Source organism: Phocoena sinus, chromosome 8 (genome assembly GCF_008692025.1).
Source record: "Phocoena sinus isolate mPhoSin1 chromosome 8, mPhoSin1.pri, whole genome shotgun sequence".
Classification (NCBI taxonomy): Eukaryota; Metazoa; Chordata; class Mammalia; order Artiodactyla; family Phocoenidae; genus Phocoena; species Phocoena sinus.
In genome coordinates, this window is record NC_045770.1 from 85,226,816 (window position 1) to 85,253,426 (window position 26,611).

At 45.1% G+C, this 26,611-nt stretch overlaps 1 protein-coding gene across 1 annotated transcript in view; it reads left to right on the top strand.

Moving 5' to 3' along the window:
* The window catches only part of KIAA1549L (KIAA1549 like), a 135,963-nt gene that overhangs the window by 18,676 nt on the left and 90,676 nt on the right, over window positions 1–26,611 (top strand). The window contains 3 exon segments of the mRNA XM_032641184.1: window positions 1,344–1,403; window positions 11,148–11,299; window positions 16,601–16,772. Coding sequence (XP_032497075.1) covers window positions 1,344–1,403; window positions 11,148–11,299; window positions 16,601–16,772 — 384 coding nt within the window.

A 26,611-nucleotide genomic window follows, 5' to 3' on the forward strand; every position in this document is an offset into this window, starting at 1 on the left:
GTTGAAAAAAGCACTAGGTGCTTTTACCCTTCACTTATCTCATATCTCATTTAATCCTCACAACTACCCTATAAGGTAGGTGCAAAATTAACCCCATTTTGCAGATGGGAAAACTGAAACTCCAAGAGTTTTAACAAGATGCCTACTCTGACATAGCTCACGAGACATGGAACCTGGGGTTTGAACCCAAGCAGTCTGCCTTCTGAGCTTATAACGCTGCCTGGTATAGCATCTGTCCTTGTGGCAATCTGGGTTGCTATGGTTTCCTCCACTTCTGCCATCAGCAGATGTTCCTGGGCCTACAGCCCTTGCCCGGGCTATAGATATTATGATGCAACTCATGTGCAGTCAGCATCGTGACTTCACTTAATGAAGTCCCCGTAGGCTTGTGGCCTCATCTTCCTCTAATGCTTCAGTTACATAATCCTCATTACCATTCAGCAGTCATAGACTTTGAAGACGATGCAGCCTACATTTTGTACCCAAACATTTACTTGGTAGCCAAAGGAAGTAAAGATCTATGCTCTTAAATTTAATCATTGGTACATTTCTAAAGGTCACTGGGCAAGTTATTTTTTTAAACATGTATTAGCAAAATTGTTTCTATTTCCTTCTTTTATATATGGTAGATAAGTGAGATAATGTGTGTGAATGTACTTATTAGCACATAGTAGACACTCAGAGTTTTTTTTAATGTTTGTTTAATGGCAAGCTTTTGTGACTTTCCATATACTAGGGAAAGATGCTTCTGGATTTTATGGAAAAGATGATGTCATTAAAGATGGCATTACGTCACCTGGCAGCACATGAAGAATTTCTTTTTTCATCATCTTGATATTCTGAGAATAATAACAATAACACAACTATGATTTATTGAGTACTTAATATGTGCCAGGTACTATGCTAAGCCTTTTACATGTATTAACTCTGATGGTCACCACACCTGTAAAGAAATGGTACCGTTACATTTGGCTATAAAACTTAGTCCTTGACACTGGAAAAGTCCATTCAAGAAATAATTATTCCTAAAAGTGTTGTGATGGTTGGATAATTTTTAAAGAGAAAGCTATTGTTAAGATAGGTTCTACCTGTAGGTCTTGACAATGGAAGTGTTTCACTTAAGAAGGTTTTGATGGAGAAACCAAAAGCAGACACCCAAAAGCCCTTTACTGAGCACTTTAGTTTTCTGAATAGCAAGTTTCAGTCTGTATGTCCTAGAATTCCCAAGAATGATAAAGCAGGATTTAGCTGCTTGGTATTTTGTCAGCTATGTCTATTTCTCTGAACAATATTTACATATAAAACCTGTGAAAGTAATTTGGTGTGTTTCTTGTTTGTTTTAGCACTGGAATACCCCAACCTTGATATATCAGAAACAACCAGAGACTACTGGGTAATTACAGGTAATCTCTTCTTTCATTTCCCCTTTCACCCTATCAGGTTGGTTTATTTGTTTCTTTGTTTCTTTCTTTCTTTCTTTCCTTCCTTCTTTCTTTCTTTCTTTCTTTCTTTCTTTCTTTCTTTCTCTCTCTCTCTCTCTTTCTTTCTTTCTCTCTCTCTCTTTCTTTCTTTATTATTTTTTTAACATCTTTATTGGAATATAATTGCTTTACAATGTTGTGTTAGTTTCTGCTGTATAACAAAGTGAATCAGCTATAAATATACATATATGCCCATATCCCCTCCCTCTTGCATCTCCCTCCCACCCTTCTAGGTGATCACAAAGCACCAAGCTGATCTCCCTGTGCTATGTGGCTGCTTCCCACTAGCTATCTGTTTTACATTTGGTAGTGTATATATGTCCATGCCGGTCTCTCGCTTCATCCCAGCTTACCCTTCCCCCTCCCAGTGTCCTCAAGTCCATTCTCTATGTCTGTGTCTTTATTCCTGTCCTGCCCCTATGTTCTTCAGAACCATTTTTTTTTTTTTAGATTCCATATATATGTATTAGCATACTGTACTTGTTTTTCTCTTTCTGACTCACTTCACTTTGTAGGACAGACTCTAGGCCCATCCACCTCACTACAAATAACTCAATTTCGTTTCTTTTTATGGCTGAGTAATATTCCATTGTATATATGTGCCACATCTTCTTTATGCATTCACCTGTCAGTGGACACTTAGGTTGCTTCCATGTCCTGGCTATTGTAAATAGTGCTGCAGTGGACATTGTGGTACATGTCTCTACTTGAATTTTGGTTTTCTCAGGGTATATGCCCAGTAGTGGGATTGCTGGGTCGTATGGTAGTTCTATTTTTAGTTTTTTAAGGAACCTCCGTACTGTTCTCCATAGTGGCTGTATCTATTTACATTCCCACCAACAGTGCAAGAGGGTTCCCTTTTCTCCACACCCTCTCCAGCACTTATTGTTTGTAGATTTTTTGATGATGGCCATTCAGACTGGTGTGAGGTTATACCTCATTGTGGGTTTTTTTGTTTTTTTTTCGGTACGCGGGCCTCTCACTGTTGCGGCCTCTCCCGTTGTGGAGCACAGGCTCCGGACGCGCAGGCTCAGTGGCCATGGCTCATGGGCCCAGCCGCTCCGCGACATGTGGGATCTTCCCAGACCGGGGCACGAACCTGTGTCCCCTGCATTGGCAGGCGGACTCTCAACCACTGCACCACCAGGGAAGCCCCGCTTATTGTGGTTCTGATTTGCATTTCTCTAAAGATTAGTGATGTTGAGCATCCTTTCATGTGTCTGTTGGCAATCTGTATATCTTTTTTGGAGAAATGTCTGTTTAGGTCTTCTGCCCATTTTTGGATTGGGTTGTTTGTTTTTTTGATATTGAGCTGCATGAGCTGCCTGTAAATTTTGGAGATTAATCCTTTGTCAGTTGCTTCATTTGCAAATATTTTCTCCCATTCTGAGGGTTGTCTTTTCGTCTTGTTTATGGCTTCCTTTGCTGAGCAAAAGCTTTTAAGTTTCATTAGGTCCCATTTGTTTATTTTTGTTTCCATTTCTCTAGGAGGTGGGTCAAACAGGATCTTGTTGTGATTTATGTCATAGAATGTTCTGCCTATGTTTTCCTCTAAGAGTTTGATAGTGTCTGGCCTTACATTTAGGTCTTTAATCTATTTTGAATTTATTTTTGTGTATGGTGTTAGGGAGTGTTCTAATTTCAGTCTTTTACATGTAGCTGTCCAGTTTTCCCAGCACCATTTATTGAAGAGGGTGTCTTTTCTCCAGAGTATATTCTTGCCTCCTTTACCAAAAATAAGGTGACCATAGGTGTGTGGGTTTATCTCTGGGCTTTCTATCCTGTTCCATGGATCTATATTTCTGTTTTGGGGGCAGTACCATACTGTCCTGATTACTGTAGCTTTGTACTATAGTCTGAAGTCCAGGAGCCTGATTCCTCCAGCTCCGTTTCTCTTTCTCAAGATTGCTTTGGCTCTTTGGGGTCTTTTGTGTTTCCATACAAATTGTGAAAATTTTTGTTCTATTTCTGTGAAAAATGCCATTGATAGTTTGATAGGGATTGCACTGAATCTGTAGATTGCTTTGGGTAGTAGAGTCATTTTCACAACGTTGATTCTTCCAATCCAAGAACACAGTATATCTCTCCGTCTGTTTGTATTCTCTTTAATTTATTTCATCAGTGTCTTATAGTTTTCTGTATACAGGTCTTTTGTCTCCTTAGGTAGGTTTATTCCTAGGTATTTTCTTCTTTTTGTTGCAACGGTAAATGGGAGTGTTTTCTTAATTTCTCTTTCAGATTTTTCATCATTAGTGTTTAGGAATGCAAGAGATTTCTGTGCATTAATTTTGTATCCTGCTACTTTACCAAATTCATTGATTAGCTTTAGTAGTTTTCTGGTAGCATCTTTAGGATTCTCTATGTATAGTATCATGTCATCTGCAAACAGTGACAGCTTTACTTCTTTTCTGATTTGGATTCCTTTTGTTGCTTTTTCTTCTCTGATTGCTGTGGATAAAACTCCCAAAACTATGTTGAACAGTAGTGGTGAGAGTGGGCACCCTTGTCTTGTTCCTGATCTTAAAGAAATGGTTTCAGTTTTTCACCATTGAGAACGATGTTGGCTGTGGGTTTGTCATATATGGCCTTTATTATGTTGAGGTAAGTTCCGTCTATGCCTACTTTCTGGAGAGTTTTTATCATAACTGGGTGTTGAATTTTGTCAAAAGCTTTCTCTGCATCTATTGAGATTGTCATATGGTTTTTATCCTTCCATTTGTGAATATGGTTTATCACATTTAATTGATTTCCATATATTGAAGAATCCTTGAATTCCTGGGATAAACCCCACTTGATCATGGTGTATGATCCTTTTAATGTGCTGCTGGATTTTGTTTGCTAGTATTTTGTTGAGGTTTTTGCATCTATGTTCATCAGTGATATTGGCCTATAGTTTTCTTTCTTTGTGACATCTTTGTCTGGTTTTGGTATCAGGGTGATGGTGGCCTTGTAGAATGAGTTTGGGAGTGTTCCTCCCTCTGCTATATTTTGGAAAGTTTGGTTTATTTTTAAAAACTGCATGCCATTCAGTGATAGAATTGGCATCTTTTCTTGGCTCCTGTGTTATACACCAAGGAGTTACTTCCCTAGGACTGGAAGTGTGTGGAGTAAGCTGAGATAGGAAAAGACAGCACGCTGAAGATGAGGGTTAAATAACCAATTCAAAACAGCTACGCTGCAAGTCCCACCCAGGAGCCTCCTCTTCACAAAATGTGTGCCCATCAAAAGGTGCGGCATTAAGCTGTGGACATCTGGGGCATGTCCATGTGAATGGGTGTCTATTCGTTTAAAGATCATTTAAAGACCGTAGGACTTTCTGCACTGCTTTACAAAACCCAAATGAAAGTCAGAGGAATGCCAGGCATGCATTTTTCTCTCTCCCCGGTACCCCGGGCGCTGATCCTGGTGGAGCCCGGGCGTGTCCTGACAGTGAGGGTGGATGAAAGTAAAAGGGTGTTTGGGTGGCAATTTCCTTTTTTCTTCCTTGACATTTCCCAGCTGAGATTTATGAAACAGCAAAAAATTTTTGCTTGTGTTTTTCAAAAGCCAGACAGTAGCTCTGAAAATTAGAGGAGCGAGGATTGGAAGCAGAGAGAGAGGACAGATGCTTGTAGGAGGGAAAGTGACCAGCCGGGCCATAAAGGGTGATGCCAAAAGCTCAGCTTCTCAGGCTTCCCAGGTGGCGCAGTGGTTGAGAGTCCGCCTGCCGATGCAGGGGACACGGGTTCGTGCCCTGGTCCGGGAGGATCCTGCATGCCTCGGTGCGGCTGGGCCCGTGAGCCATGGCCACTGAGCCTGCGCGGAGCCTGTGCTCCCCAACGGGAGAGGCCACAACAGTGAGAGGCCCGCGTACTGCAAAAAAAAAAAAAAAAATGCTCAGCTTCTCTGTAACTGGTGACACACTGAATCTCAGAGATGGAGTTTTGGGTGAAGTAGAAAAGGATAGCTTCATTGCTTTGCCAGGCAAAGCAGAACACAGCAAGTTCCTGCCTTGAAAAACTATGTGTCCCAACCAGGGAGGATCTGATGAGGAGTTTTATAGCAATAGTTCAAGGGTGGGGTTGCTGATAAGATTAGGGTGTGTGCAGTGTCTGCATGCCTTTACTCTCATCTCAGGTGGTCCGTCTCCTAATCTTGATGAGTTTCTCTCGTCCCTTTAATCTCGCCTCAGGTGGTCTCTTGGCTGCTTCTCCCTTGATTAGCAACTGTTCGAATCTGCCCTTTGGAACCCAGGGAGGGTCATGGAGGCTGGAGTCTTGCCTACAAGAAACGGGGGACAGGAAGGCTTCCATGCCCAGGAGCCCCACAGGGTCCTCCTCAGTTTCAAGGGGAGGGACGGAAGGGTGTTAGTCTGCTAGAGCTGCCGTAACAAAGTATCCCAGGCTGGGGGAGCTTCAACAACAGGAATTTATTTTCTCATAACTCTAGAGGCTGGAAGTCTAAAATCAAGGTGTCAGCTGGGTTGTTTTCTTCTGAGGTCTCTCTCATTGGCTTGTAGATGGCCATCTTCCCTCTGTGCATGTCTGTGTCTTAGTTTTCTCTTCTTATAAGGACACCAGTTGTATAGGATTAGGCCGCACCCTGATGACCTCATTTTATCTTAATTGCCTCTTTAAAGGCCCTATCTCCAAATACAGTTGCATTCTGAGGTCCTGGGAGTTAAAACGTCAACATGTGAGTGGTGGGAGGACACAATTCAGCCCATTACAAGGAGGGAGGAAGGTTTTGCAAGTCCTGGAAGATGTGCCTGAACAAGCAGGCCCTCCCGAACCGCCTTTGCTTGCCTGTCTCCTCCCTCCCTTGCTGTCCTAAACAAGCAGTAGATGGGCTGCTGCCTGGAATACTAACCAAGGAGCTTGGTGAAGCTCGCTCAAGATCTCTCCTAAATTGCATTTCTTTCTCCCCTGCAAAGCCGTGGATTTGTAGAGATTATTTTACCTGCTAAGAAGGCCAACTAAAGAAACGTTTAAAAAGGAAACAACAACAACCCATCAGAGTTTACGCTCAAGAGAGACAATGCAACACATTTTGGAAACCAGCACGTTATGTAACATTTACAAAATCATGTTTCCTGCACAGGGAATGCTGTTTTTTTAACTTGTAGCCATTTCCTCCCTTCTCTTAACTTTTAAGATTTACATTCAATGGTAAAACATCCTGTCCTTGACAGACTCCTGTTTCATGCTTTCCTCATGTACCTGTGTCTTGCCCTGCCTCTGTTTTAGTGACATAACCTTAATAAAAAGCTCCATACATGCTCTTGTTTTCGGGATTCTTCTGGGACTTGACCCCTGCCCACTCACCTACGTACCCAACTTTGTTATCACTGTTGCTGCCTGTTGGTAGTCAGCATACACAGTGGCACCCATCCCTGTGTTTGGGGCTGATTGGATCAGTTGATTAGTGCTTGCGGGGGAAGAGGGGACAGGTCCAGGTCTCAGGATGACCCTCCTGCCTTCCCTTTGGCCCATAACCACTTTCTAGACCCATGGGTGGCCACCACCAACTTTAACCATCTTTTCCAGAAGGGGTAGGAGATTAGGAACTGAGAGATGAAGACAGCACTTGTTCAAACCTACAAGCCCTAGAATAACCTGTCTGCCCAGATATTCATCCCGGGCATCCTGTCTTCTGCTCATTGCTAACAGCCAAGAGGATTTGAAGCAACTTTTCTTCCTGTAATTTGTATTGTAAAAGCCTAACATGTTTTCATCTGTTTTCCAACTAAACTTATATTAAATATGTTTTGGCACACTATCCACTTCTCCCCTCCCTGAGTGTGGGTCCCGCTGTGGTGGAAAATCACTGGCTTAGGGTGACTCCTGCAGCCCCTCTTTACAGAGTACCCAGGGGCTACCCTGCTCTCATGGATCCTGCAGTCAGGGGTGTATATATGAGGCGGGGTAGAAATGTACAGACTTAATGTTGCTGCCTGACAGAGGTGAGAGCCCCTCTTAGGTTTATTCATCTGTCTTTATTTCACCTACCAGAGTCAAAATGTCCCAGACCCAGCAATTACAGGATTTCTTCTGGTCTCAGCTCTGCTACTGACTAACCTAGTGTGTCCTTGAGCAAGTCATCTTAGACCCACTAGGCAGCACATGCTCACCTTTAGAATCAGGGAAAGATGTGAACTGAGGATTGAGGTTCTTTTGGCTCTGAGTATGTGAGATTCAACCATGAATAAAACAACTTAACTTGAGTTCACTTGGCCTGATCGTTGGAATCTTAGAGCCCAGTGCAATTGTAAACAAAGAAGGAATGAGAGACCAGTGATGTTACAGCCACCAAATCCTCTGGACAAAGCTCCTAGGAACACAGCTGGGACTTGCCCGCCTCCTCTGAGCTGAATCAGTGGTGGGTAAGGGTGGGTGGCCAGGGCCCTGGCTGATGTACTGAGGGGCTGCGGTCCTCCTGGGCCCCCGTGCCAGGGTCCAACCCCTGCTACTGCTTCCGTGTCTCTGTGAGAGCTATGGGCACACACCTCTTTCTACTTCCTTCCGGGTGGGCAGAGAGGGCCAGGAGCCTGAGGTCCGCTGTGCTTCTCAGGGGAAAGGAAAGGAGCTACAGTCCTGCAACACAGCTCTATGTTTTCCAGGCAGTTCCTTCCTCTGGTGAGGATGTGTCTAGTGAAGGAGGAGGCGCGTTTGAGCAACGACAGCTACTGTTTACGGGCACCCACCTCTTAAGTGCTTTATGACACTATGCTGGAAGCATTTTTGTATAAAGTATACTGTTCTTTGCAATGATACAGTCAGGAGGAGCTTATGATAACCGTGTTTTCTGATGAGGAACTGGGGCCCAGAGAAACTAGGCAACTTGCTCAAGACACTCGGTAAGCGGGCATCAGGATTCAAACCCAGGCCCCTGGCTCCAACCCTCTGCTCTTCTCCAGCCACCTCGAGAAGGACACCTCCTCTTTGCAACTAGAGCCACGAGGCATGAGGGAGCTGCCCAGTTGATTCCATGTAGCTCTGTGGCTGGTTCCCACGGCCTCCTGTACTTCCCTGGAGGTATTTTTTCTCAATTTTTAAAACTGTGGTAAAATAAACATAAAGTGTGATTTACCGTTTTAACCTTTTTTAAAAAAAATATTTATTTATTTGTTTATCTTTGGCTGTGTTGGGTCTTTGTCGCTCTGCCCGGGCTTTCTCTAGTTGGGATGAGCGGGGGCTGCTCTTTGTTGCGGAGCGCGGGCTTCTCCTTGCGGTGACTTCTCTCTTTTTTTAAAATATCTTAATTGGAGTATAATTGCTTTACAATGGTGTGTAAGTTTTTGCTTTATAACAAAGTGAATCAGCTATACGTATACATATATCCCCATATCTCCTCCCTCTTGCGTCTCCCTCCCACCCTCCCTATCCCACCCCTCTAGGTGGACACAAAGCACCGAGCTGATCTCCCTGTGCTATGCAGATAGCCATTGATTTTCCCACTAGCTATCTGTTTTACATTTGGTAGTGTATATATGTGCATTGGCTTCTCTTATAGTGGAGCATGGGCTCTAGGCGTGCAGGCTTCAGTAGTTGAAGAACGCGGACTCAGTAGTTGTGGCTCACGGGCTCTAGAGCACAGGCTCAGCAGTTGTGGCGCATGGGCTTAGTTACTCCGCGGCATGTGTGATCTTCCCAGACCAGGGCTCGAACCCGCGTCCCCTGCACTGGCAGGAGGATTCTTAACCACTGCGCCACCAGGGAAGCCCTTAACCATTTTTAAAGTGTACAGTTCAGGGGCATTAAGTACATTCACAGTGTTGTGCAACCATCACCACTATCTATTTCCAGAATGTTTTTGTCACCTGAAGGCTTCGACTCTTCTCTTCTTTGATGTCTGCCCTTGCATCATCTCTGGGATTCCTGTAAAGTAACCCATGATGACGTCCCTCGACCATCCTGTGTCCCCTCTCTTGCTCTTGTCCACCAGTTAGGAGAGACCAGTGTAGAAGTAATCCTTCAGCAGTTGGCGCTGTCCTTTTACGGGAGGGGTGTCTTTGAACGCGCAAGAACACGGGCTCTCCTTCTGGGGTCAGGAGGCTGGTCAGCCCTTCCTCAGCCTGACAGCTGTGTCAGGAGGGTTCCAAGGGGCCACAGTGGGAAGTGCAGGAGTGTTTTATCTTTGTTTGCAGGAGTTCTGCTGAGCTGGGAGTCCCTCATGAGGGCCCTGGAAGGAAAGCTGCTTTATGCCCTCCGTGGGGATTATTTAGCATTTGTGGTTTCAAAGAAATGATTTCTAAGACTCAGCTGTGGGTTTTATTTTTCTCTTGATTGGTTTAAACATCGTTCTCTGTATCTCGTTGTCATCCGTTGCGTGTTCTGGCCCTGTTAGAATGCCATCATAGCAACAATGCCGTCTTTATATCCAAGCTATTGCCAGATCCCAGTAGACGGGTGGTATTAATGGTCCTTGGCTGGACTGTAGTAGAACAAACTCTGCTAAATGAAAAACCTTGTATTACATTCCCAGCCCTTGTAAGTTTTGGTCTAAGAAGACGAGAATTGCTTTTAGCATTTTTGTTTTCAGGGATGACTGTGTTTGGAGGGAGTGTTTGTGTGTTTGGGAAGAAGTGTGCTTCTTCCCAAGGGTCTCGGAGGAAGGGCTGGCATTGGGGGTAGACAGCAAAAGGCAGTCGCCCCCATAGTAATTGACCACAGCAGTCCTTGGACGGCCCTGGTGTTCACTAAATTCTCTCCCGTGCACCAGCCATTGCCTGGAATTCCATCACGAACGCCTTAACCCATTGATTACAGACACTCTGGATGTGGGTGAAGCCCAGCAGTGAAGGAGGGATGGAAAGAGAGGGTTTCATTTGCCTTCCGCACACCAGGCTCTATGCTAAGCTGCTATATACACCTTATTTCATCTCAACCTTAAAGCCCACTAGAAATATATTTGCTGTGACGTAGCCCTTCTTATTCCGTTTTACAGAAAAGGACTTGGACTCTGAGAGGGCCGGTGGTTTGCCCAAAGTCCCCCAACTGGCAAGGGCCAGCACTGAGAGAGCCCACTCTTTCTATCACACGATCCTTCTCTCAAGTGAGAGAGACCCCAGGGGCCCTGGGCAGCTTTAGGGGTGAGCCCTGAAAGGACCCCATTGAAGAGAGAGGGAAGAGGACACCGAACAGGGTGGTTTGCCCATGTGGAAGGGGCTGAGTTGCAGGATGGAGCTTAGATTTCTCACCAGAGCTGTTGGGAAGGAAAAGTAAAATCAGGGTAGCGCTGAGCCAGGGCTTCTGAGTGGGAACCACCAAAAATCCAAGTAGTTGTACCCATTAGCGATGCTGTATTCCCATATGGACTCTGACAACGCATACTATCTTAAATAAGGTTGGGACCTAATACAGCAGCGTTACACCTGTCACAGCTTGTGAAGGACAGAGTGCATGCTTTGGGGTTCCACAGGCTCGGGTTTGAGCCCTGGCTTTGCTGATTACTAGCTGTGTGACCTTAGACAAGTCACTTAACCTTTTCAGCATCTCGAACAGGTCAATAGCGATTCCTAACTCCTGGGGCTGATGTGAGGGTAAAGTGAGGGAAGGATGGCCAAACCCTAACGTGGGGTCGGGCCCATGGCCCTTAGTGGCTGGTGGGGGCCAGCGGTGGCGGCTGTGGTTCCGAGTCAGCAGGCAGACTGTCCTCTGACAGCCCCTCTGTGTCCTGTGTCCACAGTGCTGCAGGGCGTGGACAGTTCCCTGGTGGGCCTGCACAACCAAAGCTTCGCCCGGGTCATGGAGCAGCGCCTGGCCCAGCTGTTCATGATGTCCCAGCAACAAGGCCGGCGGTTTAAACGGGCCACCACCCTGGGAAGCTACACCGTGCAGGTGGGTGTGCGCAAAGTCACGGGGGTCTTATAAGAAGGGTGTGGAAATGTGCTTCCTGAGCCTAAAGAAAACCATGCTGCGTGCCGAGGAGCGCTCACATTGCAAGCTGATGAGGTCCGTTAATCCACACTGCTCTTAGGTTTTGGGGGGGGGAGGGGGGCGGGTGACAGTCATAATCATCGAAATCATGAAGGAGGGTGAGAGCTGCTCTCCCGACTGCTAGACTCTAGGGAAAGGAGGTCTCGGAAGAAATGCTGCCCACATGCACATATTTATTAAACAGAAGGCTATTAGTAAGCAAGCGCAACTCCTCTGCATCCTGTTCTGGAGGCTGGATGACGTCCCAGCTTTCAGGCCTCTCAGCACCATGACTGTGATCAGCAGAGACACTGATCAGCCTTACAGGTGTGGGATTCTGTTAGCCTTGTCGAAACCGTTTCAACAAATTGAGCCCTCTACGTTTATAATGGACACGTGACCACACAGGGATTCAGGGTAGGGAGCTGTAGCAGACACCACTGGTGTCCTGCCCAAACCCCCTTCTAGTTTCTATGATGAATGCTGATGAACTCCCGGCATCTCTTTATTGATGGGCTGCTCTTGAGATGCCAGAACGTCCTTTGCCCAGCCACGGCTGGCCGGAAGCGCCTGGGAATTCACCAGTGGTGGAGGTATAAATGCCACAGCTCTCTTGCTTCTTGGCTGGGAGGATTCTGAAATGTATGCTTTAGGATCATTGCCAGAGCTTTCCCGCAGAGAATTACACTTTAGTTTCCCGCTGCGGTGACTGGCTTCATAATGCGTCCATTGTTAGCGCCCTTCCACCCCCTGTCAGTTCCCTGCATCTCTCCAGTAAATTACAAGCATTCAACTCATCTCAGAGTCTGCTTCAGAGGGAACCCGACAGAGACAGTAGCCATCCTGAGGGTAGAGGCTCTCTAGATTGTTTATCCAGTTCAAGCAAGAGTGGGAGTGTCTATAGCATATTCTGGCCAATCCACGTATCTTGAGTACCACTAATTTCACCAAAAGAGAACCCATTTCTAACATTTGTTATGCTAATTAACAAGCTCTCTTGAGCAAGGTATCAAATTACAGAAGTGCTTCTGGTAGTTGCCTCTAGGAAGTGGGCTTCTTATTTTCTGGGATCTAGCCGACTGCCCCTGGATTGGTAATTGACCACATCTAGTGTGTAACTTAACCCAAACACACATGCATGGTGTCTAACTAAGAGGAAGCTTTAAAGGAAATTGCAGACATTACCACCGTGTCTGCAGATCATGTCCCCAGGCAATCTTGGAAGTACAAACGACCCATCTTCTGGAACACACTTCCCTATGTTAGTCAACATCACGCCCCTGAGGGAGACTCCAGGTCCCCCGTTCGCAGTTGGTGAATTTGGCCGCTTGTCCTATTGGATGTTGCTTTGGTTCTAAAAATCTTTGTGGTCTGAGACAGCCTTGTCATGAGGTAAAGCGATAGTTAATTTCATGTGCCAGGTTTGTGATTTCCCTTCTGTGGGTCCACGTGAGCCCTACAATTCACACTTTTCCAAATGACAGAAAGGAAGTTGCTGGGCTTCAGACAGTTGAAATGGGATTTGCCTCAGCTGAAGGGGAGGAAAGAATCACCCTACATTGCCAGTGTTATTTGTAAACCTAAGAAACCCAGAACATTCTAAGTGTCTAAAAGAGCCCAGTGAGATGCTGTTTCCTCTTTTTTTCTGAGTACTCAGTGTGCTTGGTCCCTTTCGTTGCCTGGAAAGCCTGAGTGAAGTAAGTAGGGGTTTATTTCTGCAAATCCCCCATTTACCGAGGCTGTAGACCACCTAACAACATCATCCATGGAGAAATTTGGTAAGAAGAATTTGCTATTAAATTGAAATTGAGCAAAGTTATTAGATACCTGAATGTTCATTCACCTTGTACCTGGTTATACTAACGCTCTCCCTACCTCCTCTGCCACTGGGGACAGAAATAACACCCCCAAGTTTCCCAAATAAAGTTCACTCTACACAGCTTACATCATCCTTCACCCAGAGAAGTCCTTTGTCTTGGCTCAGATCATTTGTAAAGATGAGCCACCTTCATGAATATGGAGATTTTAATGTCTAGAATCTAAAGGTATTTCTCTAGTGGATGTATTTGAGAAATTGAGTCCAAAGAAGATATACATATGACCAGTAAGCATTTTTAAACATTTAACTCTTGTCATCAAAGTAATGCAAGTTTTAACTACCACAAGATGCCATTTTCAAGATGAGTAAAATGGTACTATCCCGTGTTGATGAGGATGCAGTGAACTGGGCACCCTCACGCACGGTAAATGGATATGACCTTGCTGGAGGGCAGGTGAGCAATTTAGACAAGAAGCTTTTAGATGGTCACAACATTACTCCTGTAAATTCATCTCGAGGAGATAGAGATGAACACAAAGATGAAAGGGTAAGAGCAGTGTTTCTCAGGGAGGATCCAGAAAATGACTCTGTAAGGTGCCCAGAGGCAAAGGGGCTTTCTGGCCAGGGCAGTTTGGGCAAGGCTGCATCCTGTAGAATGTTCTTGAAGATTCCAAAGGCATATTGGCATACCAAAGACTCTAAAAAAACCTGCAAGTAAAGAAATCTCCTTGACTTTCTTCAACATACTGGTTTCTACATTTAAATGCCAATAAGACCCTTGTTTATAATAATATCTACATTTCCCCAACATTTTATTATAAGCATTTTCAAAGTCACAGAAAAGTTGAAAAAAATTATGACGTAAGCACCCATTTACTCACCGTCTAGGTTCTACAATTAACAGTGTATTATGTTACTGTTTTATATTTGATAACATATCATTTCCATACCGTAGATCAGTTTGGACTGTTCTAGAACCTCATATAAGTGGAATCCTACAGTATATTCTCTCTTGTATAAGGCTTTTTTGACTCTGTGGTGTTTTTGAGATTCATCCATGTTGTGCTTTTATTCAGTAGTTTATTCCTTTTTATTGTTGAATAATATTCCCTTGTATGAAATATACTACCGTTTGTTTATCCATGCTTCTGTTGATGGACACCTGCGCTTTTCCCAATTTTTAGCTATTATAAACAAAGCTTCTATGAACCTCTTTTGCAGGTCTTTCCATGGCCATGTGCTTTCATTGCTCTTGGGTATGTAGGAGTGGAATTCCTGGGTCATAGAGTTGGTCTATGTGAGTTCTAGGAGAGACTGCCAGACCTTTTCCCAAAGTGTACAGTTTGACGTTCCTGCTCCCACCAACCAGATGTGGAGTTACCCCACCTCCTCATCAACATGGTGTTGTCAGCTCTTCTTCTTTTAGCCCCTCCGGTGGTCGATATTGATGACTTGTGTTCGTTTTTTTTTTTTTTTTTGCGGTACGCGGGCCTCTCGCTGTTGTGGCCTCTCCCGTTGCGGAGCACAGGCTCTGGACGCGCAGGCCCAGCGGCCATGGCTCACGGGCCCAGCCGCTCCACGGCATGTGGGATCTTCCCGGACTGGGGCATGAACCCGCGCCCCCTGCATCGGCAGGCGGACTCTCAACCACTGCGCCACCAGCGAAGCCCGACTTGTGGTTTTAAATTGAATTTCCTCATTGAGCATTTAAAAAATATGCTTATTGGCCATTCAGATATCTTCCTTTGTGAAATGTCTGGTCAGACTTTTTTAAAACCCATTTTTTATTGGGTTGTAGTAATATTTATTTTAATTATTTTTTATAGCATACATACATAGGAGCATAAAAATATGTAGAGTTTAAAGAACACTAGTAAAAAAGAACCCACAACCCAAAGAGTAAGAACATTACTGTTACCTTATCCCAGAAGCCTTTTCTGTGTCTTTTCTGATTATACATACTCACTTCCTTCCCGTCAGAGTTGACTGTGCTTCTGAATTTTGTATTAAATCACACCTGTGTTTTCTGTATAGATTTTACCATCCTCATGTGTATCCTTAAGTAGTACATCATTCGGTTTTGCATTTTATATTCTGTAATTTGTTTCTTTTGCTCCATATCAGGCTTTTATATTCACCCATATTGATACAAAGAGCCATAGTTCATTTACATGACTCTATAATATTGCATTGTGTGACTGTACCATAACTCACGTATCCATCCTACTGTTAGTGAATTCTGAATTTTCAGATTTTTTTGCTATGATATGAACAATGCTGCTATAAATATTTTTGTAACATCTTTTAATATCCTCTGAAACTCGTAATCTGTAATGTGCACTTCGGAAAATACTATATTATGCCAATAATGTTTGTCGATGGTTAATTACACTAGTAAAAAGTTGAAAACAACCTAAATGTTTAAAAATGAAGGGTTAGTTAGGTTTAAGAGACATGCATACAGTAGAACATTATGTAGGTTTTAAATTTATGTTTTCTGTATTTATAATGATTATCAATTGTTAGTTACAATGCTGAAAAATGAGTAACAATTTAAGTGTTCAACAATAAAGGATTGGCTAAGTTTATGAGGCATGCCTTGGAATGCCGTGTAGAAGTTAACATTTATGCTTTTGTTATATTTAAGCCCATTATGGATGCAAGTAAAACTGGCAGTATATAATACTATATAGAGAGTATGATAAATAATTTTGTAAAATGATAAATAAAAGGCCTGTGTGGAAAAAACAAAGAATAGAAGCAAATACTCCAAAATGGTAATAGTAATTAGCTTGTGGTGGAAGGATTCCAGATTGTTTTTATTTTATTTCATTTCTCGATGCTTTTTTGTATTTAAAGATTTTTCTGTAGTGACGATGTGTGACTTGTACAGTGAGGAAAAGCAACAAAGGGTATTTTAGAAAAAGAGCTTTGAGTCTCCAAGTACTGCTTTTGTCAGAGTTCTTTTGAATTGCAGACATATAAGTTCTTTTTTTTTTTCCTCTCTGGCAACTGCAGGAATTTGAAATTAGAAATCTTGTTTGAGAATAACCTAACATGCCCTGAATTAATGTGGAGGCCTACTTTCAAATGAGGCCAGAGTTCTCTGGAGGCTGGAAGACATCACCATTTCAACGTTTCCTTCTCCAGCCTGAAACTGTTCTTTCCAGATGTTTATATTTTCAAAACCCTTTTCTCCTCACTGCCTCCCTCCTCCGGCCATAGCAGGGTTTCTTGAGACGTTGGTGATAGGGAGGTATGAGAAGGGTGATGTCTAAAATATACATCATGGGTCCACTTAGCCATGGAAGGCTTCGCAGTCGGGAGACAGCCTGCTGATTGCCCAGGTGATTGCAGAGTTGATGCAAGATGCCCTGTAAACATGGCCTGTCTTTTTCTGAAAGATGGTAAAGATGCAGCGGGTGCCAGGACCCAAGGACCCCGCGGAGCTGACTTACTACACCCTGTACAATGGGAAGCCTTTGCTGGGGACTGCAGCTGCCAAGATCCTGAGCACCATTGACTCCCAAAGGATGGCCTTGACCCTGCATCACGTTGTCCTTCTGCAAGCTGACCGTAAGGGGATAACCTTTCCATTCATTCATTTTTAAATTTTTAATAAATTTATTTATTTATTTTTGGCTGTGTTGGGTCTTCGTTGCTGCGTGCGGGCTTCCTCTAGTTGTGGCGTGTGGGGGCTACTCTTTGTTGCGGTGCGCGGGCTTCTCATGGTGGTGGCTTCTCTTGTTGTGGAGCACGGGCTGTAGGCGCGCGGGCTTCAGTGGTCGTGGCACATGGGCTCAGTAGTTGTGGCTCGCAGGCTCTAGAGTTCAGGCTGTGTTGTGGCACGTGGGCTTAGTTGCTCTGTGGCATGTAGGATCTTCCCGGACCAGGGCTTGAACCTGTGTCCCCTGCACTGGCAGGCAGATTCTTAACCACTGCGCCACCAGGGAAGTGCCATCATTCGTTATTTTTAATACCAGTAAATGTTTCCTGAATCACTTGGATGTTATTAGACCCAGAGCTAAACATACTTCTGTTCTAGAAGGTTCTCAAATCAACCAGTTGTTTCCTGTGTTGTTTGAAGCAATAGGTTTTGGGTCAGGGCTATGTTTTGGCTACTAGGATGATGATAATACTGCTTTTCCCCAGGTCCTATCCTCTCTTCCTCCTCAGTATAATCTTGTGAACAGTTAGAAAAATCACCACAGCTGAGCTGGTATTTGTCTGCTGGGGAATTAAAGGTAATTTCATTCAATAAGCTTTGTAGAGTCCTGCATGAACTGTGTGTTCAGTGCTGGAGGACATATAGAAGTGGGCAAGTCCCAGTCACTGCCTTTAAGGAGCAGAGAAGGCGTTAATACAGATATAAAGGCATAGAATGCAGGAATGCTTTGAGGAGACAATGTGATTGATACAGGGCTCAACCGAGGGACAGATTGCTCCGAAGGAGCATCCAGGAAGGATGAACAGAGAAAGGATAAGAAACATAACAGCTGCCTCTTTGAGGACCCTCCCCTGGCAGCTACTATGCTTGTTGCTTTACATAGATTTTCTCAATTTCTCTGGGGCAACTTTATTCAGCTCCAAATTACAGATGAGGAAACCTAGGCTGAGAAAAGTTAACTAACTTGCACATCACAGAACTGGGACTTGACTTGCCAAGATATGAATCTGGATCTGTTTGACTTCAAAAGTGTGTTCTTGGGCTTCCCTGGTGGCGCAGTGGTTGAGAGTCCGCCTGCCGATGCAGGGGACCGGGTTCGTGCCCCGGTCCGGGAGGATCCCGCATGCCGCGGAGCGGCTGGGCCCGTGAGCCATGGCCGCTGGGCCTGCGCGTCCGGAGCCTGTGCTTAGCAACGGGAGAGGCCACAACAGTGAGAGGCCCGCGTACCGAAAAAAAAAAAAAAAAAAAGTGTGTTCTTAACTGTATTGCATGCTACAGTTTCAGCAGAGGGAGAGGAGGATGTACTGTCTAGAAAGAGGGAGCAGCAGAAGCAATAGAAGGGAGGTGAAAAGTACCAAGGGTGCTTGAATAAAAGGAGTTCCAGTTGCCTGGAGTGCAGAAGCGTGAGGAGGAGGTGATGGGATTAGAAACGAGCATTGCTTAGGAGACTCAGGCGTTGGATGGCAGAGGAAGGAGATTGTGCATGATGTGATTGGCTGTGGGGAGCTGTTGGACATTTCTGAGCAGGGCAGTAGTATCACTGGAAGTACCCATTATCTAGGGAGGTTAATCTGTCGGCAGTGTCCAGGATGAGAGGGGGCAGGACTAATGAGGCTCTCTGGTGGCCCAGGCACTGGGGCCCCAGAAGAGGGCTGTGAAGACAGCAAGGGGAGAGGGGGTTGATGAAGATGAGAGATTGTGTGGTAGAAATATTAGATTCGACGGCACACTGAGCGTACAGGGCCTGGAAGGTCATCTCCTGTTGATCTCCTAGTTGATGTCCGTGTTCCTCAGGAACCTGACGCCTGGCTCATGGTTTTCCTCTCCTCCTCGTCTCCTGCCTTCGTCCAGGGTAGGTGTGGCTTCCACAGGGATGGTCCAGCCCACATGTGGTTACGGCCCTCACTTCTGCTCTGCCAGCACATCCTCACAGACGCACCTTTGCCTGGAAATGATGGTCTCCCTCTACAATCTTGTCTTTGAAATGACTTTTTAACCAAGATTCTCTTCCTTTGCACCTCTCTCCTTCCCTCCCTGTGGGCTCTGTCCCATCTCTGGTCAGGTCAGCTACTAGCTTCATCAGTTTTACTGCATCTTCTTTAAGTGGGTTCCCCAGGGCTCCATTCTCAGCTCTTTCTCCGTCTCTCCAGGTAGAGAATGAATTGTAGAGGACTGGAGTGAAAACCATTGTAGGTGCCCAGGTGAGAGGGGAAGGTGTCCGAGGTGGAGACTCAGAGAAGTGGTTGGATTCGGGATATTTTTGGAGACAGAGCTGTTGGGGCAAGGTAATGGATTGTGTGTGTGGCAGGAGGAGGTGAGGGCTGGAGGACTCAAGGGTGACTCCCAGGTGTTTGCTTGAGCACTCTTTGTGGTGTCATTTGTTGAGATGCAGAGAGGAGAGGAGGAGGTTTAGTGGGGCTGCAGTGGCGGTGGGGGAGATGGAGTTGAAAGTTTGCTTTTGGACATGTGAGCTTACACATTCAGGGAGAGCTCAGGAGATAGGAACTCGGCGGTCATCCACACAGGTGACATTTAGAGCTAAGGGAGTAGGTAAGATTAACCAGATTTGCCTTGATTTAGAACTAAAGAGAAGAGGGTAAAAATCAGGCCCAGGGCATCCACATGAGGGAAGAACTGGAGCCAGCAAAGGACCCTGGGAAGGAGCATCTGGGGAAATGGAGGAGGTGGTGTCTAGAAATAAGTGAAGAAAGTGAATGTCCTGGGAGGGCGGGAGCTGCTGCGTCATCTTCTGTTCTGGAAGGATGGAGATGAAGTGAATTTGGTAAACTGAAGTTTGGTGGTGACCTTGGCAGGAGGGGTTTCCAGGAAGAGGTGGTGGAGACAGCTTGGCTGGAGTGGACCCAGGAGACGGTGGAGGTGGGGAAGCAGTGACAGCAAAGGGAGAAGATTAATGGGACAGTTGCTGGAGGGGCATATGGGAGGTATTGGGGTACGTTTGAATATTATGGGTGACTAATAGCAAGGGAGAAATTGAAGATGCAGAAGAGAGACGAACACTGCAGGGGTGAAGTCCATATGTGCTCGAGGGGGTGGCACGGGTGGAGGGTTCAGACTCAGCGAGGAGCAGGGATGGCTCAACCTTTTGCACCAGGAAGGAAGGCAGAGTACAGGGGTGTGGGTGTCGGTCAGGGGGTACATTTGGTAACGGAAGCCTGAGGATGTTTCTGTGGTTGTTTCTGCTCTCTTGAGGCATAATGAAGTTGGCAGCTGAGGTTGAGATTGTGTGGGGGTCATTTGAGCAAGGGTGCAGTAGTACACACTGCATCAGCAAACTGATGAGAGAAAAACCGTAAGATTGGCAAGGCTCCCCTCCTCCTGGGTCCTCATTGCTATGTTCAGGCCATTTCTTCTATTCTTTCAAAATTCTAGATGCTTTGAACTGCCCCTTCCTCACTGTAGTCACCTCTAGAACCCAAGCTGGCCCCCATCATCCTGGTTCATTGTCTCTTCCTGTGCATCGCTTCTCCTGTCCCAACCCATCCTCTACTTTGAGGTCAGTTCCTTGACCTCCTCACATCTACTCTAGGCCTTGTGGTACTTGGGAAGGGGCAGAAATGGGAGAGCTGGCCTTATTTAGAGCAAGAGGTGAATGGAGTGTCAGGGGGAGAGGTAAGGGGACTTTGTTGATGGAGATGGATGGGAACAGTGTCTGAGAGCATGGGCAGGAGAGAGCAACACATCAAATTAGAAGGTGCATGGAGCCTTGTGGAAATGAGAGTCGAGAGGTCATCTAGGGGTGACCTTAGAGGTTTGACTCTGGCTCGGAGAGCCAGGATTCAGACTCTGTTCCGCCTGGCTCCGGAGCTGCTAACCCTCAACCTTACTTCTTTGTTTCCTTCAAATCCACCTGGCTCTCTCGGTTCCCTCCTAGAGTAACTCACAAACTGTTTCCTCTTCTCCATTTCATCATTATCTCCTCTTGGACTTTGCAGGTGCTTCCCAAATGACTCAGCCTCAGCCTCTTTGCCACTAATGTACCATCCACACTGTAATTAGAGTCGTTATAATAAACACAGGTCCTGGTCTTACATCTACTCCATTTAAAAAATACTTGGTGGCTCTCTGCTGTTCATAGAATAAAATCCAATCTTCTTAAAGTGGGTCTTTGAAGCCTTTCACAACAGGTGCTCAGCAAATGTTCAGGGCCCTTGACAACCTGGTGTCCAGGCTTCTTTCCCAGCCGTACAGCTACTCTTCTCTCCTTCAGACCTAATGCTTCAGCCACATGGGAGGATTCATTCTTCACATTCCCTATGCCTCTGAAGCCTTCCCTGACCCCTGAAGCATGACCCCTCCCCGAAGTTTCCCTAGTTCCAGGGGCCTCCATTGCCCTTATCACACTGGACAAATGAGTTGTTTTCTCGCTTTTCTCCCTCATGAGCTCTTTAAAAGCAGGTACCACATCTCATTCCTTTTTGAATATCCAGCCCCAGCTACTGCCTGGCTCGATCCTTGTGAAGGCAAAGAACCCACTTTTGCTAAATGCCTCTGCCAGGCACTGAGGGAGGCCCGTGGTTGGAAGACACCATAGCAGAGCAGTTGAGAGCAGAGCCTTTGTAATAAGACCGAAGACAAATGAATGACCCTCTGACCTACATTTTCCTCATACGTAAAATGGTGATATCAAAAACACTGACCTGGTAGAGCTACTGGGGGGATTAAATAAGATAATTATTGCATGTAGAGGGTTTAGTACCATTTACTACGTGTCTATTAGGCACGTAGTAAATGGTAGCCGAGTGTCTCATTTATCCATAAGGTAGAAGGACTCGAGGAGAGGCAATGAAGAGGGAAGGGAGATTTGAACGTTAAGAGCCTGTATAATTCAGAGAATAGGGTGCTTTTAATGAAATTAGAGAGGGGGTTAGAGTGGAGAAGCACTTTCAGGAGGGAGAAGGTGATTTACTCAGTTTGGACCATGTGGAGTCTAAGTGATGAGCTATTAAGGGGTGTCATGGGGGTGTTGAGGGCTGAGGTTAGGAAAGTTGTTGGAAATCCAAGCCTGGATCCCAGGAGAGAGGCCTAAGTTAACACTGTGGATTTTGAGAATGTTGTAGATACAGGGTAGCATTTAAATCCTGGAGAAAATTCGAGTCCTGGAGGGAGTATAGCTAGATGACAGACCCTGGGAAATGCCTCCATCCCAGGATCAGATGAGGAGGACACTAAGGCCAGTGAAGAAGAGGAGAAACAGAGAGGTTTTAAATCTCATTTTCTCCTAAGAGCTTTGAAATCAGCCTGAGATGTGAATCTGAGGTCAGCACTTTGAATAGAGAGTCATGGTGTTGAACAGACACCTTGTCCCTCTGAAGGTAGGGTGTAGCGTTCTGTGTGTTCCAGTGTCTTCTAAATCGCTAGGTCTAGGGCCGATGTGCAGTGCCCTACAGTGGAATATATGATGCCCACTCTACCCATGTCATCTCTGGGTAATGGGGCAGCAATGACTTCTAAAGAAGCAACTGCATTCCCGATGGAGGTTTTCATCCACTCCCTTTGCAGGATCTGGAGTGAGAGGCCCCTCAGAGAGGTTATCCAGCTGATGGAGTAGGGAAAATTCTCCCCATGCAGAAGCAGTCCAGGGCGGGAATTGGTTTACCTTACACGGCCATCAGAAATTTATCTCAAAAAAAATATCACTTAAAGAAAGCCATAGACTGACCCTTTGGTGAAGGGAACTCTCATTCATTCCTTCAACAAATATTTTTTGAGCACCTGTTACGTGTCTGGCACTGTTCTAGGCACTGGAGATACAGCCGTGAGTAAAGCAGGCAAAAACCTCTGCCCTCATGGACCTTACATTCCTGAGCGGGCAGGTTAAACAGACAAAATAACTGAATAATATGTTAGATGCTAATAAGTGCCATGGAGAAAAATTAAGCACAGAAGGGGCTAGGGGATGCCGAGGAGATAATGGCTGTGATTTTAAATTGTTGGGGTGTCGAGAAGAGGATATTGAGGAAGTAACCTTTGAGTGACCACCTGAGGATACCTGGGACAAGATTCCAGGCAGGCGGGGAGGGTTTGAGAGCCAGCGAGGAGGTCCCGATGAAGGAGAGCCCCAGCGATGAGGTCAGAGGTGCAGACTAGGGGCCACGATCGGTGGAGCCCCATGGGCTGCACCCAGGTGGGGTGAGAGCCACGGGAGTGTGTGGGCAGGGGCAGGATGGGCCTGGGCTCTCACCAACTGCTGGACCCTCCCCTGTGTCCACTCACAGCAGTCATGAACTCTGATGTTTTGACAGCCACAGAAACGAGCTGGGAGCTTTTTCGAATGGATTCCTTCTCCTTTCAACATTTACTCCACATGAGAATAATTATTCTGAGTTTAGGTTATGTGGACCCTTTGACTTCATTCCCTCTGACAGATACTTTGTGTGTGTGTGTGTGTGTGTGTGTGTGTGTGTGTGTGTGTGTGCACACGTGCACAAACTTCCATTCATGTGTGATAACTCAGAACTGACTTAAATTGTATATTTCAGAGAAATGAATTTTTTGGTAAAAAAAAAAATATCTAACCTTCCCGGGGCTCAGTTTCTTCATCTGAAAAATGGGTATAAGAATCTTGACAAAGAGTGTATCCCAATGCCTAACGCACAGTAGAAGCTCAAGAATGTGTTGTCTCATTTTCCTATCCTTCCTCTGACATTCTTGTAAGTTAAATAACCATTTGTTCGTTTTCACCTCTGTACATGACTTTGTAGTTTTAGTATGCCAATGAATATGCTGGGTTTGGATGACTTCAGCTGACCTAACTTTACTATCGCTTTGACTGTTCAATGAATTTATTAATGTACATAGCGTAAATTTGTTCTCTCCCCATTTAAATAGAGGTGAAAGGATTTTCCATACTGCATCAAGAAGGCACACCTCCATCAAAACAATAAAGCTGAGTAAAAGCAGAACACATGTAAATATTTCATTCTTGCTCACGAAAAAACTTATATACATATATAACTATATTTAGGAGATCATGTTCTGATCCACTATACATTTTTCTCCATCAGGATAGAACAACAGAGCCGAAAAGAGGCATACTGAGATTTTTCACAGAAGCACGGAGCTTTAAAAAATGTTAATGGCCTAAAACTCACATATAAATACTGAATTACTAAAAGCAGCAGCAATTACGTGTTTAATGTCAACAAGAGCACATTATCAAATGAGCTGTTTTCGGAAGTTAATAATGTGATTAATCACTGACTGACAAAAACTGTGGAAAAGAAGTTCTTTTGTACTAATAGTACTCCCGAGGCAGTTGCTGCCTGACGAGAGGTGGATCTTGGCTAATGAGGTGCCAGTTCAAGTCAGGGGCTGGTGGAAGTCAGAGAAAGATCAGCTGGCTCCTCAGGCAGGCCCTCACCATGTGGCACTTACTGGTGGGGCCTTTGTATTCCAGAGTCCAGTCCTCAGCTTTGTGGGTCTAGTAGCCCCCAGAATGAAGCAGGATCAGGAGGACCAAGTCACGCTAACCAGACTTATAAGAGATTGATATATAAACCAGATTGAAAGTATTTAGTTTAAAATATGGATTAGAACGACCAAGGAGAGGGGATTTCTTTAACTGGCTGTTACTCTATCCTTTGTGGAAATCTGTATGGGGAGCCAAATTGCAAAAGGAATAATGGTAGTTCAGTTACACATTCATTCAACTTTTAATTGAGCACCTACTATGTGCAAGGCACTGTTCTAGACCCTGGGGAATGCAGCAAACAAGGGACAAAAAACCTCCCTGCTCTCTTACGGTGTACCTTCTAATGGAGAGGCAGGGGGTGACAGATGGTGAGCAAATATATATGTATCATGGCAGATGGTGGTACGTACTTTAGAGCCTCACCACTCCAAGTGTGGCCTGGGGGCCTGCTGCATGGGTACCCCTGGGGAGCTTATTAGGCATGTTACCGAGTCCAAGCTTGTACTGCTCACCACACGACAGGCTGATAAATCGAGAGACGAGTTGTTGGGGCCAGGAATAGTGACTTTATTTGGAAAGCCAGTAGACTGAGAAGATGGTGGACTTGTGTCCCAAAGAACGTATTACAGGGGGACCCATCCCAACCCACAGAATCAGAATCCACATTTGAGCAAGATTCCCAGGTGATGGGCATGCACATTAAAGTTTGAGAAGCACTGGTTTAGAGAAGAATTAAGTAGGAAGAGGGGGATGGAGAGTGCTAAGGGCAGGGATTGTTATTGATATTTTATAGAGAGTACAGGGAAGGCCTCACAGATATGGTAACACTTGTTCAGAGCCCTGATGGAGGGAGGGAGGGAGGGAGCCACGTGGATATGTAGGTGAAGAGCGTTCTAGGTAGTAGAAGAATAAGCTGGTGCAAAGGCCCTGAGGCAGGAGCATGTCCTGCATGTTTGAGGAACAGTAGGAGGGAGGTAGGCTGGAGCAGAGTGAGTTGAAGGAAGAGTTGTGAGGGCAGAGAAGTAACTAGATGGTTGGTCGGGCAGATCACTTAAGGTCTTATAGAAATTATAAGGACCCTGGCTCTTACTCTTAGTGGGGTTGGAGCCTCTGGAGGGTTTGAGCAGAAGAATGTTGTGATCTGAATTTTTAAAGGATCACTCCAGCTTCTGTCTTGCAAATAGACTATAGGGGACAAGGGAGGAGTCCATTGCGGTAATTCAGGTGAGAGATGTTGGTAGCTTGGACTATAGCAATAGAAAGAAGTCATGTATTTTGAAGATGGAGATGACAAGGTTCGTTGCTCAGTAAGATACTGAGTGAGAGTGAAAGAGACAGGTCAACATTGACGGCAAAGTTATTGGTCTGAGCATCTGGAAGGAAGGAGTTGCCATCTGTTGGAGTGGAAAATATCACAAGAAGAACAGGTTTGGTTGGGGGGTGGGGGGATTGAGAGTTGGGCTCTGGATATATTAGAGACATTTCTTAAGTATCCAACTGGAGATTTGAGTTGATGGGTGGATACAGGAATCTGGAGTTCAGAGTAGTGGTCCTGGTTAGAGATATAAATGAGCAGCAACAGCACAGATGGTTTTTAAGCCTTGAGTCCATGAGATCATCCAGGGAGTGGGAGAGAAGAGAGCTTGTGTGGTATTAACAGTATCACCAAGCTCAAACAGCCAGCTGCAGCCATCTTGCCCACCAGATAGACCTGCCATCCGGCCAGGTTACCCATGTCTGCTGGTCGGGGTACCCTCCCCTGGCATGGATAAATCTTTGGTTCTCTTTTTCTAGATTTTCTGCAGACCCCACTCCCTTCCAATAGCTCTTTATTCCTATAAACAATTATTTTGGTTACTGTTTTCTTTACTCCAGTCCTTTTGATCGGACTGAGGTGTTTCCAAAGCTTCCCCACCTGGGATCGTGGGGGGAGGACTCATTCATCTCCTATCAAAGGCTTTTTCTTTTTCTCACATTTTCCTAACCCAGCTTACTAAAAAGTTGAAAGAATTGTTCAGTGAACACCCATGTTGCTACCACCTCGATTCCACAATTAGCGTTTTACTAGATTTTAATAATCACATCTCTGTTCATCTATTTTTCCATTCATCTGTTAATCCATCATATTTTTTTGATGTATTTCAAAGTAAGTTGCAAACATCAGTAGACTTCAACCCAAAACACTTCAGTATGCATATCATTGCCTAGAGTTCAATATTCATCTGTGATGTTTTAGATAAAATCAACATACAGTGACATGAACAGCTCTTAACTATACCATTTGATGTTTTGACAAGTGTATACACCTGTGTGACC